The sequence below is a fragment of the Pelmatolapia mariae genome, linkage group LG18, assembly GCF_036321145.2.
Source record: "Pelmatolapia mariae isolate MD_Pm_ZW linkage group LG18, Pm_UMD_F_2, whole genome shotgun sequence".
NCBI lineage: Eukaryota > Metazoa > Chordata > Actinopteri > Cichliformes > Cichlidae > Pelmatolapia > Pelmatolapia mariae.
In genome coordinates, this window is record NC_086243.1 from 33,347,505 (window position 1) to 33,364,611 (window position 17,107).

The following is a 17,107-nucleotide window of genomic DNA, read 5'->3' on the forward strand; positions in this document are numbered from 1 at the left end:
CACACTGATCAAATAACTTCAGGTCCTGAAGAAGTTTTCTGGGTGATGTCGGGGCTGCGGTGTGGACTTACACGAGTCTCATTCTGCAAGTTTACTTGACTGTATTGCGCGCTTCAGGGCATGAACTGCATCATACTCTGCAGGTGGTCAGGGTGGGCGGTGGGTTTACAAAGGGCCGGGCTTTTCATCATGCAGTCAGTGTGGACTGGAAGGCTTTCAGGCTCTTCCTCCTGTTATAATCAGAGTTATAATTCAGGCTGTCGCTGCTTCTGTGTGCAGCTGAAGACTCCTCAGAGCCGCCGTCTCGCTCGGACAGCTGTGAAACTCCTCTGATCACGTCGAACGGCTGCGCTCGCTTCGCTCTGTCCTCTTTGTGTGCACATGAATGTGGGTTCTGCTTTCAGCTCACGGAGCGTGACGGCCAGCTTCAAACAGCCGCCGTGTGTCTTGTTATTGCGGTGAAGCTGCGGCTCTGTGGTGAATTCTGCTTCCAGGAGCTGCCCTTCACGCTGCCGCTGCTTTTATTTTGCATCCGTTCGACCAAATATGCAGCGAATACAACAGGCTGATGGGAGAGTAATTATATTTTGTTTCATATCAGAGGAACACGCTGCAGGCGGGTCATGCTTCTTTATGTGTCAGAAAGAACTTCACGGTGTTTTTCCTCATTTTAGCTCCTAAAACTAAGAAGAATTAAGTGGGAAGAGACCGCAGACAGGCCGGCTGCTCGCAGGATTTTATTATTCACACACTGCTGCTGTGACTGCTCCATTTTCATATTAAAAAGGGAGGTGAACATGACATGCCTGTCTCATTTTCCGAGGTAGGGTGCCTGAGCTGCCAATGAGAGATAGTGCTTCCTTGTGCACTGATCAAAGTTAGCATTGTGGCTACCACCATGTTAGCTTTTTCAGAGCTAGAAGTGACCATGTGTGGACAAGAGGGTGGAATTATCAGCTAATGCTACCTAGCTTTGTTAGCGAATTGATTTCATAAATGGGGTGCAAAATATAGACGCACATAAGTGTTACTAAAGCATAGAGTATGCATTCCTGTCACACAGTGCTTACACCCCTCACCCCCAACTAATAGTCGCCCCTCCCTGAGCCTGGATCTGGTGGAGGATTAAAAGGGAGTTTTTCCTCCCCGCTGTCCCCAAAGCGCTTGCTCATAGGGGGTCATATGATCGTTGTGGTCTCTCTGTATTATACTGCGTAGGGTCTTGATTTTACAAAACCCTGACACAGGAGCTGAGACATGCATCTGGACATTCAGACTATCCACCTACTGTTAGACTACTTAAATGACAAGAAATGTTCAGCCTGTGTTAAGGAATAAAGGTGGTCACACCAAACATCGACGTTCAGGCTTGTTAGAATTGCACAAACTTTGTTTTTGCCTCATAAGCTGTATTTCCGTGCATGTTTGCATGTTTCAGTAAACTGCTGCAAACATTTCCTGTTTTCATGGCAACCTATAAAGACATGCGGGGTGGCAAGACTTTTGCACACAGCTTTCCAAATATTTACTAGAATACGTATTTTTCGGACCATAAGGCACACCGGATTATAAGGCACATTAAGCAAAACAAAACAGTCAGATAAGTCAAACTTTACTCAACTCATTCTTCTTGCTTCCTCTACTTCCGTACCATTGATTCATTAATGTTGAATTCTCTCGCAGCTGCTCTATTCCCATGTTGTTGCAGTATATTAATGACTAACCTCGTATTGTGGATGGATTATCTCAGTTGTTCTCCTGACTGAAGTTTGGTCCGTTTACAGCATCCTGCCGTGCGATTGCATTTGTCTCTAACCATCAGGAACCTTCACGTTAACTTTTATCGAGTGGAAAAAAGTTAGCGTTCATCCTCCAGCTTCACTGTGTTAATTTTATGCTAACATAGCTGTGTCGCTAGCGACCACGTAGCACATCATTATATACCAGCTAGCCCAACTTCAGTAACCCTACAAACGTCACTGCTGTTTAGTTTCATGTCTTCACGTTTTAATTTTTCAGAAATCTCTCAGTCAGAACATGCTATATCATGTTTAGGTGGAAACTAGCGAGCTAACTCCCTGCTAACTTCAAACTCCATTAAACTTAATAATTTCCGTTTTCATGGATGCCTGGATGTTAAACTTAATTGTTACACCTTATTACAACGCTGATCATTTTATTAAAGATGAAAGAATTTAGACAGTTTTTAACTCCCAGTGATGCCGCAGTGCTCGTTTGTTTTTGGGAACTGAAGCGGACGGAGTTTTGGACCCTGATGACTCCGCGAGGCTCCTGACTACGATAGCCGTAATGCTCCGACAATCCAACAGGCGGTGCGGCTTCGTAGCTTACCAAAGTCGTACAAAAACATTTTTTTAAACAGATTTTTGAGCGCTGTGTACCACATAAAATGGATTTGAGGTCAATAAGCACAACCAGAATTCATACATAAGGTGCACCGGATTTTAAGGCGCACTGTCGATTTTTGAGAAAATTAAAGGATTTTAAGTGCGCCTTATAGTGCAGAAAATACAGTAATAATTGTTGGAAACAAAAACACTTTATAGATAATATCAGCTAATGTTTCTGGAACCTTGTTAACATCAACTAATGGAACACAACTCTAACTTAAACATGTCACTGATGATCAGGTAAACGTTATATGTCCAATAAGATTAAAAAAAAGAAAAATGAGGTCATCTACCTGGAACTGGCAGACACACTTGAGCTGAGCGCCGTCCTCTCTGCAGGTGCCCCCGAATCGGCAGGTGGAGTCATCACAGACCCTCAGGTCGCTCTTCTTCTCTGACAGATCTAACGGCAGAGACACAAACAAAGGCAGCGAGTTAAATACGGAGACAGACAACAGGCAGGCGGATCAATAAGGTGAGTCACCTGTGGCACCTCCACGAGTGCTGCCGCTAAATCCCGACATCCCGGCTCTGATCACACGCTCAGTCCAGACAAGTTTATGAGTTTATGAACAATGAGAGCAGACGGCGAGCTGAGCTGCAGGCAAAATACGGACACGACAGAGATGATTGTTTATCAGCCTGAGCAGACACCTGGACTACAGGTGAGTGTTTACACCGGGGAAATAACAGATGGACTCGCAGAGCTGAGAAATCTGCTCTCCTCAGAGGGAAGAAAACTGGTGGGTGGTATCATCATTAATGCACAAAGCAGAAGTCACTTCTCATCTTCACCTGCCTGAGGAGCTGCTCACAATTACAGGAGTCTGACTGTACTCTGACTCACAGAGAAGGTTCAGGTGGAAAAAAGCTCTCTCCCGGGAAACGCTGGCTTCTTCGCTGTGATTTTTCCTCTTCAATCTAACGCGCTCAGTTGAATCGGTTACTGCGGATTGGTGCTAAATAAATCAAGCTGAATTGGTGATGTAATCTAACCATGAAAACCCTGCCTGAAACTATCGGTAGATCCAAGATAAACGGAATAATCCGGGATCAACCTATCCTGACAGTGTTTATCTAGATTATTTAGATCTTCAAACCCAGAAGAAGATTATTAATGTCAGACTGAGGTCTTTGTCCACAAACTATACACAGAGAAGTTTATCAATACTAAAAAACCATGATCAGTACATTTACACGTTTATAGAGATGTTTCATCCCGAGGGCGACGTTCCAAAAACAGCAATGGAAAATATGTCTGTGAAGGTTCTCAGTCATCCAGGTCATCGTAGTCAAAGGAGCTTGCAAAGAAAAGCGTCTGGACTTCTTTAAGTTGCTTGAAGACGTTTCACCTCTCATCCGAGAAGTTTCTTCAATTCTTTTTTTTTCACCTCTCATCCGAGAAGAAGCTTCTTGGATGAGAGGTGAAACGTCTTCAAGCAACTTAAAGAAGTTCAGACGCTTTTCTTTGCAAGCTCCAGCAATGGAAAATGTTTTTTTTACATGTTTATCCATGTAAAAACATTTACATGGATAAACTGATATAAACACTATGGCTCAGTTTCACAGGGATGGACAACAGTCGGCCTCGTCTTAGACTACAAACTGTTTTTAATAAAGATCCTTTCAGTTCGGTGCTAGGCTAATCCGAACCTGGTAAACTGGCTCATGGAGTTAGAACTCCAAGAGGTGCTACTGTATGACTTCAAAGGATAAAATAATAATAATAATAATAATAGTAATAAGCCCCCAGCTTTGCATGGTTCACAGTCAAAATAAGCCTCAGAAGGATTGTTAGCAGGTGGGAGGGACTTCAGTGAGGCAACGGCTAATTTGGGGGATTCTGGTGTAACCAGCACATATCTGAACCAAACTTTGGCCTAATAGCCAATAAAAAGGTATGATCGTTTACAATGAAATAAACAAGGAGCCTAAAAATACATAAATTATAATGTTTCAATAAAATCCTCATCAGGAAGCTTGTTTATTTCATTTTATTTATTGAATGTTTAGTTACATTAAAAAGAAACTCAAAATAGAAATCATCATAATTTAATGCACGAGATGTTTTTTAGGCTCATTTCTTGCTCCATGTTTTAATTCTCGGACTCTGCTCGAAGCTTCTGATGACTCGTTTTATCCTTTCGCTTCATCATCCATCTGAAACAAGCCCTTCCACCTCCATCTCTTCAACATTATTTTTATTTGCTACCCCTCTCAAACAAAAGGTTTTAATATCAGGTGGGTGGGGCTTCTGTTCCCACCAGAAGCCCCGCCCCTGTTAGTAGTAGAAAAAACACCTATATGATACTGAGTGTTGAAACTTGTTGAAACATCAGAGCGCCGCTCTCAGGCTGAATGCTGCGGGGACAAACTCGCAGCTGATCCTGAATCAGTTTGGCTCTTTAAACTTTCACTCATGATCAGTTCATGAAATGTCACAAGGCGACTTATTTATAGGCATTTTTTATCTGCAAGACTTCTAGAGCCGACACACACACACAGATAATAACAGGCCTGCACGGCTCAGAAATGTGCTGTGAACTTGAATAATCCACATTTCCTTTGAGATTCCTTTGAGATTCCTGCCTTGGTGCCGGCACGAGTGCTGCCGAGTGGTTTTGAGGAGCCGTGTAATGGCCTGTAATTACTGTTTGCAAACCTCCCCGAGTCCCAAAAATGGCCGCCGCTGGCCGCAGTAACAGCCAACCCTGGAGCTCAGCAGCGTCTCCGAGACGGAGCAGTGTGAGCCTCCAGCTGAGAAAATACAACTCAGACTCAACGAGCAAGAAAACAAAAGAGTAACAGACGAGTTTGGAAGAAGTCGTTCAAGGTAACAACAGCAGAGTTTTAAAATGAATTTTATTGTGTCTGATGTGAAAATCCTCTTACGTGTTTCAGCCAAGGCCCACACGCAAACAGATGCTGTTTAAGAAATATCACAAACATTCACTGATGCTGAACGCGTGAAGCTTATACATGTGATCGGTTACTGATCAATAATTTCAGATAAGTTTTCCTCACCGTGAACCTCACACTGAGCCAAACAGCTGAGGAGTCTCACCTGTTTGATCTGAGAGTTAATCATCAGGATGCTGATAAGTGAACGTGAACGTTGCATCATCAGAGACGAGCAAAGAAAACATCAGATTTCACTTTCAGGGGTGAATTTGTGACAGTGAAAGAAAAATAAACTGCAGTTAAAGTTACAAAGGTTAGTAAAAATCCAAAAATGTGGTAAAAGTAATGAGAAGTAAAAACATGAGATGAAACAATACAAATAACAAACTGCAAAAAATATGAAAAAATGAAACACAGAGAGCTTCAAAGATTTTTAACAAGTCAAAATTTTTAAAAAATAAAGTCAGAAAGGTGGTGCAAAAAAATTAAATATATGGGAACAATTTTAATGTGAGATTAAAAGTATTTATCTTATATTAAAATTACTGGGAAAAGAAAAAATGTCAAAAAAAACTAGAACAATATAAAATATGAATATAACACAATGAGCCAAAAATATCATTAGAAACAGAATCTCAAATATGAGAGAAGTTAGAAATTATTCAAAAATTCAAAAAAGTAAATATGGGAAAAAATGAAATAGCAAATGAAACACGTGAGACTTTTTTTTTTTTAAATACAGAAAATGTGAGATATGAAGTTTAAATTCTGACAGTAAACGTTCAGAGCTGCAGAGCCAACCATCGTTAAACATCCCAGAGTCGCATCATCGTTTGTCCTAATGCCAGCCGATCGTCCGGCTGCTCCAGTTTCCTCCACTTATTGATCTCATTTCTCAAATCTCAGGTGTCACCTTCTCGATTTTGACGTCTCTGTGAGAAATAATGGACAAACCCAGGAGAATCAGAGCAAATGAGCCGGTTCAGCAGCCTCGTGTAGGTCTGCAGGCCAGTGGTGGCTAATTAAGTCCAAGCAGCAGCCACATCCATCAGCCTGGAGGCCGACTGCTGATCAGCTGTGTGTGTGTGTGTGTGTGTGTGTGTGTGTGTGTGTGCTGCTTCCTGTTTGCAGGTTTAATACCCAGACAATTTGGGATTATGCTGAACGACAAGCCGAAGTCTTTAAACCTCCAGCTGGAGACAGACACACATGCAGATGAAGGCGCCTCGTTCACAAACAGTGTTGGCGCTGTTTGTGTGTCCGCGCCGTGTTATCTGCCTCCGCTGCTGATATTTTTCTGTTTGTAGTCGACCCCGGCCGTGTTGTGCTCGGGTTCCTCGGCCTCATACATTTTACAACAGAAACAGGGATTTGAAATGCACATAATTCCCTCCTTTGGATCGGAGCAGAACTAAAGAAGCTGACGGAGCGTGGCAGCAGCCGCCGCCCGGAGGCACATCCACCTCCCAAATCCCTCGAGCCCGGCCCGGTCGTCATGGCCACCCAACCACCGTCAGCGCCACCCCGCCTCTCCTCCGGCTCGTTATCTAACCCCCCTACCCCCTCCCCTGCAGCCCTGACTCCAGGAGATGGACGTCAATACTTCATCTTCTGTCTGCTGCTCCGAGTCCTTCGACATCCTTTTAACCCTTTCCCTGCAGAGACACAGATATGTCCTCGTGTGTGACTCCAACACACCAGAGCAGACACAGCCTGTCTGAAAGGTGGTTAGAACTGCTTTTCTCTGGATTTACAGGCAAATCTGGGAAAGACCACTTTAATATTTTCTCCTATTAAACCCTCTACAGGACTCAGATGAGCAACCTCAGCCCTAAATGTTACCATCATGTTCTTCTTTCACCTTTACTTCATTTAAAATGAGACCCAGGCTGTATGAAGACTGACCTACCCACAGTTTATTACACATCTGGACTGCATTTCTTCACGTTATCTTTTTGGCCACAACGATGTTGCTTTTAACACTTTTACCAGCTCAAACACGGTCATGAGATCCAGTTCAGGGACGTCACGCCTTGAATTCCTTCACCCAGTTTCATGAGTCAGATCTATAATAAAATAATCCCGCTACAGCTGTTATGCTGGAATCAGATATCGTGGCTGTAAACATGTGACTCTGTGGGGACAGACTCAGTCTTTAAGCCAGCCTCGAGTGGACATTAGAGGAACTGCAGACTCTGGCTCTGTAGTGTTGGTAGCTTTGTAGCTCTGCAGTTCAGCAGGTCCCGGGCTTCATGGAGGGATTGTTTGGTTTGTTTGGTTTTGGAGGTCAGAGCTGACCCTGGGATGTCTTTCCTTTAGCTAATGCTAATGAATGCTAGCCTGCCTGCTGAGGTCAGCGACGTCTGGATCTTTGAAAGTTTACTTTGACCAAACAAGAGTAAAAACTGGCACAAAGCGATGTGTGACGCTCTGCAGGCAGCCTACGAAGGAACGGCCTGCCCTACAGTGCCTCGGACTGGGTTGTGTTTAGGGGGCGATGATGATGCGTGACTCACGAGAAAGATGATTGGCTGGTTTATGCATGAGGAGTGAGTCAGAGACCCAGCAGGGCCAGAGCCGCTGAGTGAGTAACTTTTTTCTTTGTGTTATTTTTCTTTTAATTGAAACAATAATTCTGCTTTTGTTGTTTTAGCTGTTGTTTTATAAACACAGCAATCATCGTGGATATTTACACACACAGTGGAGAAATCCTTCAGTGTTCAGCCTTGATTACAATGCAGCTCTACTCTTCAGAGGTGCAGCCTTTTCTGCTGGTTACTGGACACAGCTGCTCCACCTTAAATAAATAAATATCTGACTCATTTCTAAACACGGTTACATCGCTGCTGCTCACAGACAAAACTGCATCAGATCAGATTACTCATCGAAACTCACCAGCGCCTTACTTAACGATAATGTTATCCTTGTAAAATTAAATTAGTAAAGTAGCCCTGATTAGGCCCAAATGTGTCTGCCATCAGAAACATATTTGAAAATTTTACATAACAGAAAACCGCGGCCTCCTGGTGGGCAACGGGGGTACTGCATGTAAGCAGCAAATTCAACTTCTTTTAGTTAACTGAAAATTTTCTTCTTCTTCTTTTTTTTTTTTTTTAAAGAAACAGAGATGCACAACCTTAAAAATCAGATGGTTTGAACCATTTGTATGACTCAGTACTGAGGATAAAGTTAAACAGACAACATGCACTCATGTAGGATGTATTAATTCAATTCAACTCAACTTTATTTATACGGCACCAAATCACAACAACAGTCGCCTCAAGGTGCTTTATATTGTAAGGTAGACCCTACAATAACACATACAGAGAAAAACCCAACAATCATATGACCTAGGGCTGCACGATTTTGCATAAAATGAGAATCACGATTTTTTTGCTTAGAATTGAGATCACGATTCTCTCATGATTTTCTTTTCCAATATAAATATTTATTGCACTTATTAACTGCACATCAACTTCGTAACACTTGAGACTGAACATAAAAACAATAAATGAACATAAAAACAACAAATGTCTCACATTTTGTCGTTGCCGCAAAATGTTGTACTGCTTGAAATTCCGTCTCCACCGTTGCTCGACAATGCGTGTATAGAGCAGGTAGTGCAACAATAGAAAAATAGTTGCGGGACGGCACTGTGTAGCGTTTGTCTAGGGTGTTGATCATTTTCCTAAATCCCTCGTTTTCCACAGTGTTAATGGGAGCCATATCTTTAGCCAGGCGATAAGTAATAGCCTCCGTAATTTCTTTGTGCCTGTGGGAGTTCGACGGGTATGGGGAAGCGCTGTATAAGGTTCCCGTTACTGATGTTTGGGTGGTTGACCAGGACGGATTTTCTCCTGTCACTTTCTCGTCATCTCCCATGTGCTCTCCGTTGTTTTTTTCCCTGCCAATTTTAGCAGCCAGCTGGCTTCTGTATCACGTGGTATAAGGCTCCGCCCTTGTCATTTGTTGAGCAGGAAGAGTGAGCGCTTGTTTTCATGCAGATTATGTCCCGGATCAAAATGCGGTACAATCGTCATCTTTTTTTTTTTTTTTTTTTTTTTTTTATAATCGCTGTCATTTGGAAATGAGATCGCACATAAGTATGAATTGAGATCGCGATTTTCTAACGATTAATTGTGCAGCCCTAATATGACCCCCTATGAGCAAGCACATTGACGACAGTGGGAAGGAAAAACTCCATTTTAACAGGAAGAAACCTCTGACAGAACCAGGCTCAGGGAGGGGCGGGACCATCTGCTGCGACCGGTTGGGGTGAGAGAAGGAAGACAGGATGAAATAATCTTTCATAATCCTCTTGGTTTGCATTGGATTAAACAGATTTTTTTCTCTTAAAAGTTATTTTGGAATCTTAAATTTCTTTTGATTGAAGTTTTACAGTTTAGCTTGAAATTACTGTAAAAGATTAAAATGTTTTTTCTTTAAACTGATCCAATGAAAGAAAACCAGGGGCTTTATTTCTGATCCTGAGAAATTAAACTGGAGAGTAAATCATCACAAGATCAAAACAAATAAATAATATCACAAAACTTGTTTTTTGTGCAATTTTGTGTTTTGTGTGATTTTCTGCTCTGTGATGATCACAGCAGTGATTAAAAGGTTTGGGTTTGCTGCAGAAGATTTAGATGTGGGCCTCTACAGTCTGGAATTTGGGCCGGCTGCTTTAGAGCGATGCCAAAGATATTAGCAGCAGATTCTCTATAGCTCACAGTCAGCTGCCTCCCAAATGGCCCTCGGTACGGGGAGCACCGAGGAGAGCTTCATGATACGAGGTTTAGTCCCGACACCTTTCAATCTCCATCACATCCAACACCCTCACCGTTCACGTACGCCCAACATATCCAGACCTCGACATCTTTGCTATCAGGATAAGCTGTGTTATTCGCCTCCTAATGTTCTGGCTCATTGAGGATTCCGAGTTTGGAAAGGACATCGGAGAAAATGAGAGCGTCCTTAACAGCGTCATCAGTGAAACTTTCATCTGCCTCCTTTCTTCTCCTGACAAAAGATCATTTCAAAGGCCAAAGGAAGTTCGACATCCTCTGAAAAGTTCTGATAAAAACCATTCACACTGCAACACACACACACACACACACACACACACACACACACACACACACACACACACACACACACACACACACACACACACACAGGCTGATATCTCCAGAGTGAGGTTCATTTCATAGAGAAGTGAAACCTTCTCAAGGACTGCTGTGGCGTATTGATTTGGTTTGCTAAAAGCAGAGAATTTATCCTCAGCAGAGACGAGAAACAGGAGAGGGAGGCGGCGTGACATTCATGTAAAGTACAAACATCAGTGATGCATGATGGGACTTCACCCCCCCTCTCAAAAACCCAAATGTTCCACTTCTCTGTGCAGTTACAGGCAAAATGGACCCACTGCATAACAAAACTATCAGTTTGTGATCGTTCACTTTGTGCCTTGAACCCATTGTGAATGCTGATGTGTGAAGCTGCACATCCAGTATATTCAGATTTACCGAAGCCACCAGGAAACATGTCAGAGAGCCTTCAAAATAAAGTCAGAGCTCCTTCAAAATAAAGTCGGAGCACTGAGGGAAAGCTGCTGCAGAAGAATCTCACTCAGTCTTAACGTCCCCGGTGATTTACAGCTACACAATTACTTCATTACGAAACCCGACTTGGAGATGATCCCAGAGTTTAACAACATAAAATAAAATAAACTAACACAGATGACAAAAGCTGCAGTTCCTCTAACGACCATTTGATTCCCATGTTTAAATGTTGAAATGCCCTCAGGCATGTGTTTTGTGTGAATTAGAAAAAACGGTATGGCTTCCTCTGAGGCAAGAAAACAGACTTTCTGCTGGGAATCTTCATCCGAGGATGAAAAGGTCACCTCACCAACATCCACATCTTCCAGTTTTCAACCTACTACCACCTTTCAGTCCAGTTCAATGTTATATACACACACAGCACCAAATCACAACAACAGCTGCCTAAAGCACGTTGTGTTTCTGCAGCCATCAGTAATGATACTTAAAAAGACAGTTAAAGGCTGAATAAGCTGCATTCATTCACTGTACAGGTGCAATGACCTCATCCAGGTATCTGCTAATTAGCGCTCAGTGAAAGAGTTTCTCACCAAACCTGAAGCAGAAACTTGTCGGATGTTCTGACCATCATGGTGAAATTTTAACACACCAGCAGTTCCAGTACAGCCCACTGGTCCTGCTCAGTGATTCCAGTTAGCTGAGGTGAAGCTAAGCAAACAGCTAGCATGGACCAACTGAGTAACAAGCTTAAAGTTGGCCTTTAAGGCCGTAAACATGTTTATTTCCATTGGACATTAGAAACACTGGAGTCTGTGTGACGGACTCACTGCTGGAGCCTCTAGTGGCCTTTGAAGAAACTGCAGCTCTTAGTGTTTAGCTTCATTTTGAACCCTGAGGTTTCATCTTGATAAAATCTGAGGTGACACGATGATGTTGATGACTTAGTGCACGAGAAAGAAAACAGAAAAGCCCGTTTCTGTCGCAGCGAGTCGCTCCGGAGTGACCAGTCTTCACTCAGTCCTCGATTTGACTTTGACTTGTCTCAGTAAAGTTGAGTGACGGCTGCCTCTGTGCAGATGTTCCTCTGAAAATCATGAATTCTGATTAATTACTACAATAACTGTTTCACTCAAATTTTATATTATCGTAGTTTTAGTAGTAAAAATAATGCGCTTTAAAAACAGCTACATTTTTACGAGGCAGGATCGTCTGCCAGGTTTCACTGCACCTGTGTCCTATCTGGGATTTATACTCTGATTTATTGATACTCCACAAATAACTGCACACTTTTAGGAAACAGGCTGTGAGAGTTGTTCATAAATGTGTCTTCACTATCAAACAAAAGACGTGTGGATGTGAAGGAGAGCGCAGAGTGTTAAAGGGGCTGATGATGGATCTGAGCTCTGCTGGCTGATGAAGAGTAAACGCTGCGAGCTGCTCGGCTCCTGTTTCTTCCTCGATCTTGGTGAAACCTCCTGACCGCAGCAGCTGGATGAAGAGCTTTTGTCTGTTCTTCTTCTGCCGCTTGAATAAAACATGAAAGCCCGACAGCCCCTTCCTCCTCCTCCTCAGCTTTATCGCTGCGAGCGATGCGAGCACGATGTCTTTAACTTTAACACTTTTAAATAAAGTGTTTGTTATTTTTTTTAAACTACAGCTGCCTCCCTGGCCTTCAGTTAGCGTCTCAGAAGACAGACGTTTAACAAAGACAATCTACAGACACTCTTCAGGGGTCAAAGTGAGAAAAAAACTTCCTGCAATAAAACAGAAACTCATAAGTGAACTGAAATATACTGGGAACGTTAACGTTAACGTCCCTGTGATGTCTCAGTCTCACAGACTGGACACGCTGCTTGTTAACCAAGCTAGTTAGCAAATACAGTGACCTCTGGCTCCAAAGAAACAACATGGCGGTGGTAATCGTGACATGATTAGGAAAATGCAAATTCAAACCAAATACAAATACATATCAGTGCAATTTAAAAGTCTTTAAAATAAAAAATCCACTTGCTGAGTCCCAAACACTCATCAGTTTTATAAACTGGATTCTCGGCGATGGAGGAAAAGCTCCCCGATGCTGTCTGAGAGCAGCTACGCGACTTATCGTGTCCTACAGACAGAGAAAGTCACTGGGCTGAAAATAAAACTGATACCTAATCCCAGCTGTTGGTTATACTTTGGGAGGAAGTCATTCTCCCACTGGCGTCAGAACTGAATATTTATTATGGGATTTGAAATGGACCCAAAATCCTCAGAACTTCATATCTGGTCTAAAAACATGGTTACGTTTCAGCTTTACAGATATACTTCCTCCTGCACGCGCTTGCCCTTTCTTCCTCGCTCTGCTGGACTCTGAACGGTGTTTTCTCCTGTAACGATCCGACGTGTGAAAACAAAAGTGTGAATGAGGCCAAAGCAGCAGCACACAGCACAGAAACATGACGCGACGATTAGATTTCAGGGATTTGAACCCCCGACCTCGTCTGAATCTGAGCAGATGCTGCCGAAGGACCTGCTGTCCAATCACAGCTCCTCCTCCTCTTTGTAACTGCGACTAATTTGTCCAGTTTCGAGTTTTTATTTCTTCCTGGGCGTCTGAGTGCGGGAGGCCTAGAGGGCCGGCAGACGCTCGGCTCGTTTGGCTTCATCAGCCGCGGCTGCTGCAGACTAATCTTCACCTGGGAAGCAGCGAGTGCAGCGCAGAGATAACAGCTTTGATGTTTTATTCATGTCGAGCCGATCAGAACGACACCAAAACTCCTTTTAGCTTCTTTCTGGAGTCTGACGCAGAGACAGAGCAGGAAGTAATTGACCTCCAGGGAAGTCTCTCCAACAAGTCGGGTCGCAGTTTGCCGTCAGCAGATTGCCTCGTTAGTAACAATCAAGCCTGAGAAGGAGTTTTCACAGAGACATTGTCTCAGATTTTCCATGCATTCTGGAAAATCTGGAATTCTCTGAGCAGTACTGTCAGAGCAGGGTTCAGCAAAGCGTTAATTCAGACAGGGAGCAGAGTCGAGCTGCACCGTGATCCTGGCAGATCAGCTGATCTCAACGCCAACCAAGATCAGCTGATGGCTCAGCAGATACCCGTCTACACAGCTAGCTGGCAAACCTCATAGAGGGAGCATTGTTTAGCCTCTGATATCTGAACCAGCTTAGGCTGTGCTTTAGCCACACGCTCAACAAGAACATGATGAGAAACTGGAAGATGTCCCACACATGTCCACATCTTAAATCTTCACTCTCAACAGTTATAGAAGAGAAACTGAGTGTTTCCTTCAACATAAACCTCACAGGCTGTTGGCTATAAACAGCTAATGCTACCCAGTCCTGTGCAAAGTGTTTAGGCTAAGGTGTGACCCACCTGCCACTGGGACACAGGCTTCAGTACAAGAGCAGCAACTTCAGGTCAGAGCGATGGCACAAAGTAACCAGTTTGAATTCACTTTTCTATAAATCTGTAACTGTTCTGTTGTGAACAGAGTCACGCTGCCAGATCTGAAAACCTCTGACTGATCTGCACTAATTTAAGCTGTGAAATCAGCAGCTAAACTCCTGCCTTTTACAGCCAGTCCTTCAGGTGTCTCGTCATCACTAAAGTTTTTAAAGTCGTCCCCTGACCTGTCCGCGTATCGTCACGGCGACCTGCAGAGGTGTGAAACAGCCGCTGAGCCGTGACAGACTTCAGACCGAGGCGTTAAATGAGCCCGTCAGACCGACTCGTTATCCAGCCCGGTGCGTCCGTGAAATAAAACTCACTGAAGTGCGATTTATTTATCCCGCGGCCAGAGCCCCGCCTCCAGGTGGCAGCAGCGGCGCTCACCTGTCGCGGAGTCTGCCACCTTAGCTCTCGGCGGCTTCCCGCCGCCTCAGGCCAACGAGGCTTTAATTGTGTTTGTAGTGTTTATGAAAAGCTTCTCTGAGGCTGTTTTATTCATGAACCTAATGATGCCGGTCATCACAGCCGCTGACGCTGAGCCAGACATCAGAGTTCATTTAATCACACCAACAACAACCCGCTCCTGTCCTGTTCTTTAATTACACATTTCAGCACATATTTCACTCACAGAGCCACCGAGAGAATCAAATGGCTGCTTTTCACTTTACTTTCATTCAAGACATTCTCCAAAAATCCATTTAGTACTTTTAGAGCTTCATTTAAAAAAACCTCACTTGGAAAAACTGCAGAGAGAAATGAAGAGAGATGTCCTTAAAGCTACCCGACGCTGCAGCTGATGCTCCTCGTTGATTCACTGCTCTCAATATTTTTGTTGTTACAGTTAATGGAAAACCTATTTGCAGATGGAAAGTACTTTCAGCCATAATTCAGGCTGTATTTTATTTCTGTTTTGCCTGACTTACAGTGCCATTATACAGGCGCACATTATGTGCAGTAAAAGCTGCGCGACGGGGAGCACTTTTCAGCCAATTTGACTTCGCCCCACAAAGAGCTGACAGCAGGACCTGCAGGCTCACATTTGGCTGAAAAGTGAAGGTTTTAAAGCTATTATGTGCTCCTTTTACATGAGATGGCAACCATCAATTTTACCGCTGCAGCACGCTGACGCTGAGGTGGAAAATTATTTTTGGAAACACACAAGAGCGACAACAAAGTAAGATTTTGATTTCCTCAGCTCAAAAGTGTGTCGCTGTATTTGGATATTTCACATTTATTTGTTATATTTGCACATTTAAAATGTTTATATCATGCGTATCATAGCTCTGGTGTTACTAATGTTATTACAAATATACAAATATCAGCATTTTTTCAATGGAAGCTCATCACTGGGATCAACACTGATTACCAATGGCTCGCCAATTTTCTGTTAGTTTTCTACTACTGCATCAGCTTTATCATTATTATTATTTACCAAAAGGACAATCTTCAAAGGTAAACGGTCTTTCAACCCCACACAGGGCCAGTAAGAGTCTGCGACGTATCATCGCTCAGTTTGGATGCAGCTCATCCTCGAGTCAGTCGCCACAGACTCCTCCTCCTTCATAACGACCGTACGGTAAGTGACTAGTTTTTGGATTTTGTTATGGTTAAAAGTTAGGGGCGTGGCCTCTGCTGGAAGGTGACACACTCGACTGCTAGGCTTACCTCTAATGAAGTCATCAACTGGATCTCTGACGCCTCTTTGATATATCCAATAAATAAACATCTATTCGATACACTGGGTTTGCTGCCAAAGTGTGAAACTAAGCTCAGGACATTATTAATGTGTTACTAATTAGCACTAATTATATATGCATGTTGCACGTGCACAGTTTATAGATGCAGCTTTATAAACTAGTTACCGTTAGCTTGAAACAGAGCACCCACCTCCTTATCGAAACATTACTGGCTCCAAAACAAATGCAGAGTCCAGAAACCAGTGGGTGGATGTGTCCATCTATTATATACCGTCTGTGACAGACGGATGAAGTCCATACTAGAAGATAAGGAGGGTGGTGCACGGTGTAGCTCAAACTTTGATTTGAGACGAGACATGGGTTCACGTCAAGTGTTTGGATAAATATTTCTGGATGAAGTCGACTTATTTTTCATGTATTTCATTTTTACTTCAGTCACTGTTTGGTTTGATTTCTGAACCCAAACTACTTTGTTATGCTTATGAGGAGATCACCTCGGGGCGCCCGAGTGATCTCAGCAGAAAAACTAAAACAGCGGTTGCATTTTTTTTAAAGAGAGGTTAAAAGGATTGATGTTTCCAGGCTAGCTCTTCCACTAGAGTCAATCATTTAAAATCTCCAACCTTTTCTGAAGGTCAGTGATGTCGTCAACCAGGAGAACAAAGGAGGAGCTTGTTCTTTTCTGTGGATTCGGCACATGAGTGGTTGGGTCACTTCACTAATTTCTATGAGAGCAGGCACGCGTGAAAAGAAAGTACAGGCCAGGAAGTCTGGCCGGATTATCAGAATAAAAGATTTAAAGGTCGGTAAAGTATTTCATTGCCTTTCTGGAGCTCTAATGCTTCAACATGCTTCTTCATTTATATAAATGAGGGGATTGCATTTCCTCACACTGAGCTCTAATGTGGTCCTCGTCTGCTTACATAATTAAAATTAAGGACAGTCAGAGAAGATGAAGAGACAAGAAAATGATTTTAGTTCCTGAAGGCCGAGTCAGAGCTGAGCTTCAGAGAAAGAAAAGAGGAGAGCGGGGCAGAAAGCAAGCTTCTAAATATCCAGCAGACAGTCAGAGGAGGAGGAGGAAGACGAGCAGAGAGC

The 17,107-nt window shown here is 43.2% G+C and overlaps 1 protein-coding gene across 1 annotated transcript in view; it reads right to left on the reverse strand.

Annotated features, from left to right (window-relative positions):
• The window catches only part of tmeff1a (transmembrane protein with EGF-like and two follistatin-like domains 1a), a 107,745-nt gene that overhangs the window by 51,467 nt on the left and 39,171 nt on the right, over nt 1-17,107 (reverse strand). Inside the window, exon 2 of the mRNA XM_063461953.1 lies at nt 2,705-2,814. Within this exon, the coding sequence (XP_063318023.1) occupies nt 2,705-2,814 (110 nt within the window). The remainder of the gene's footprint in view (nt 1-2,704; nt 2,815-17,107) is intronic.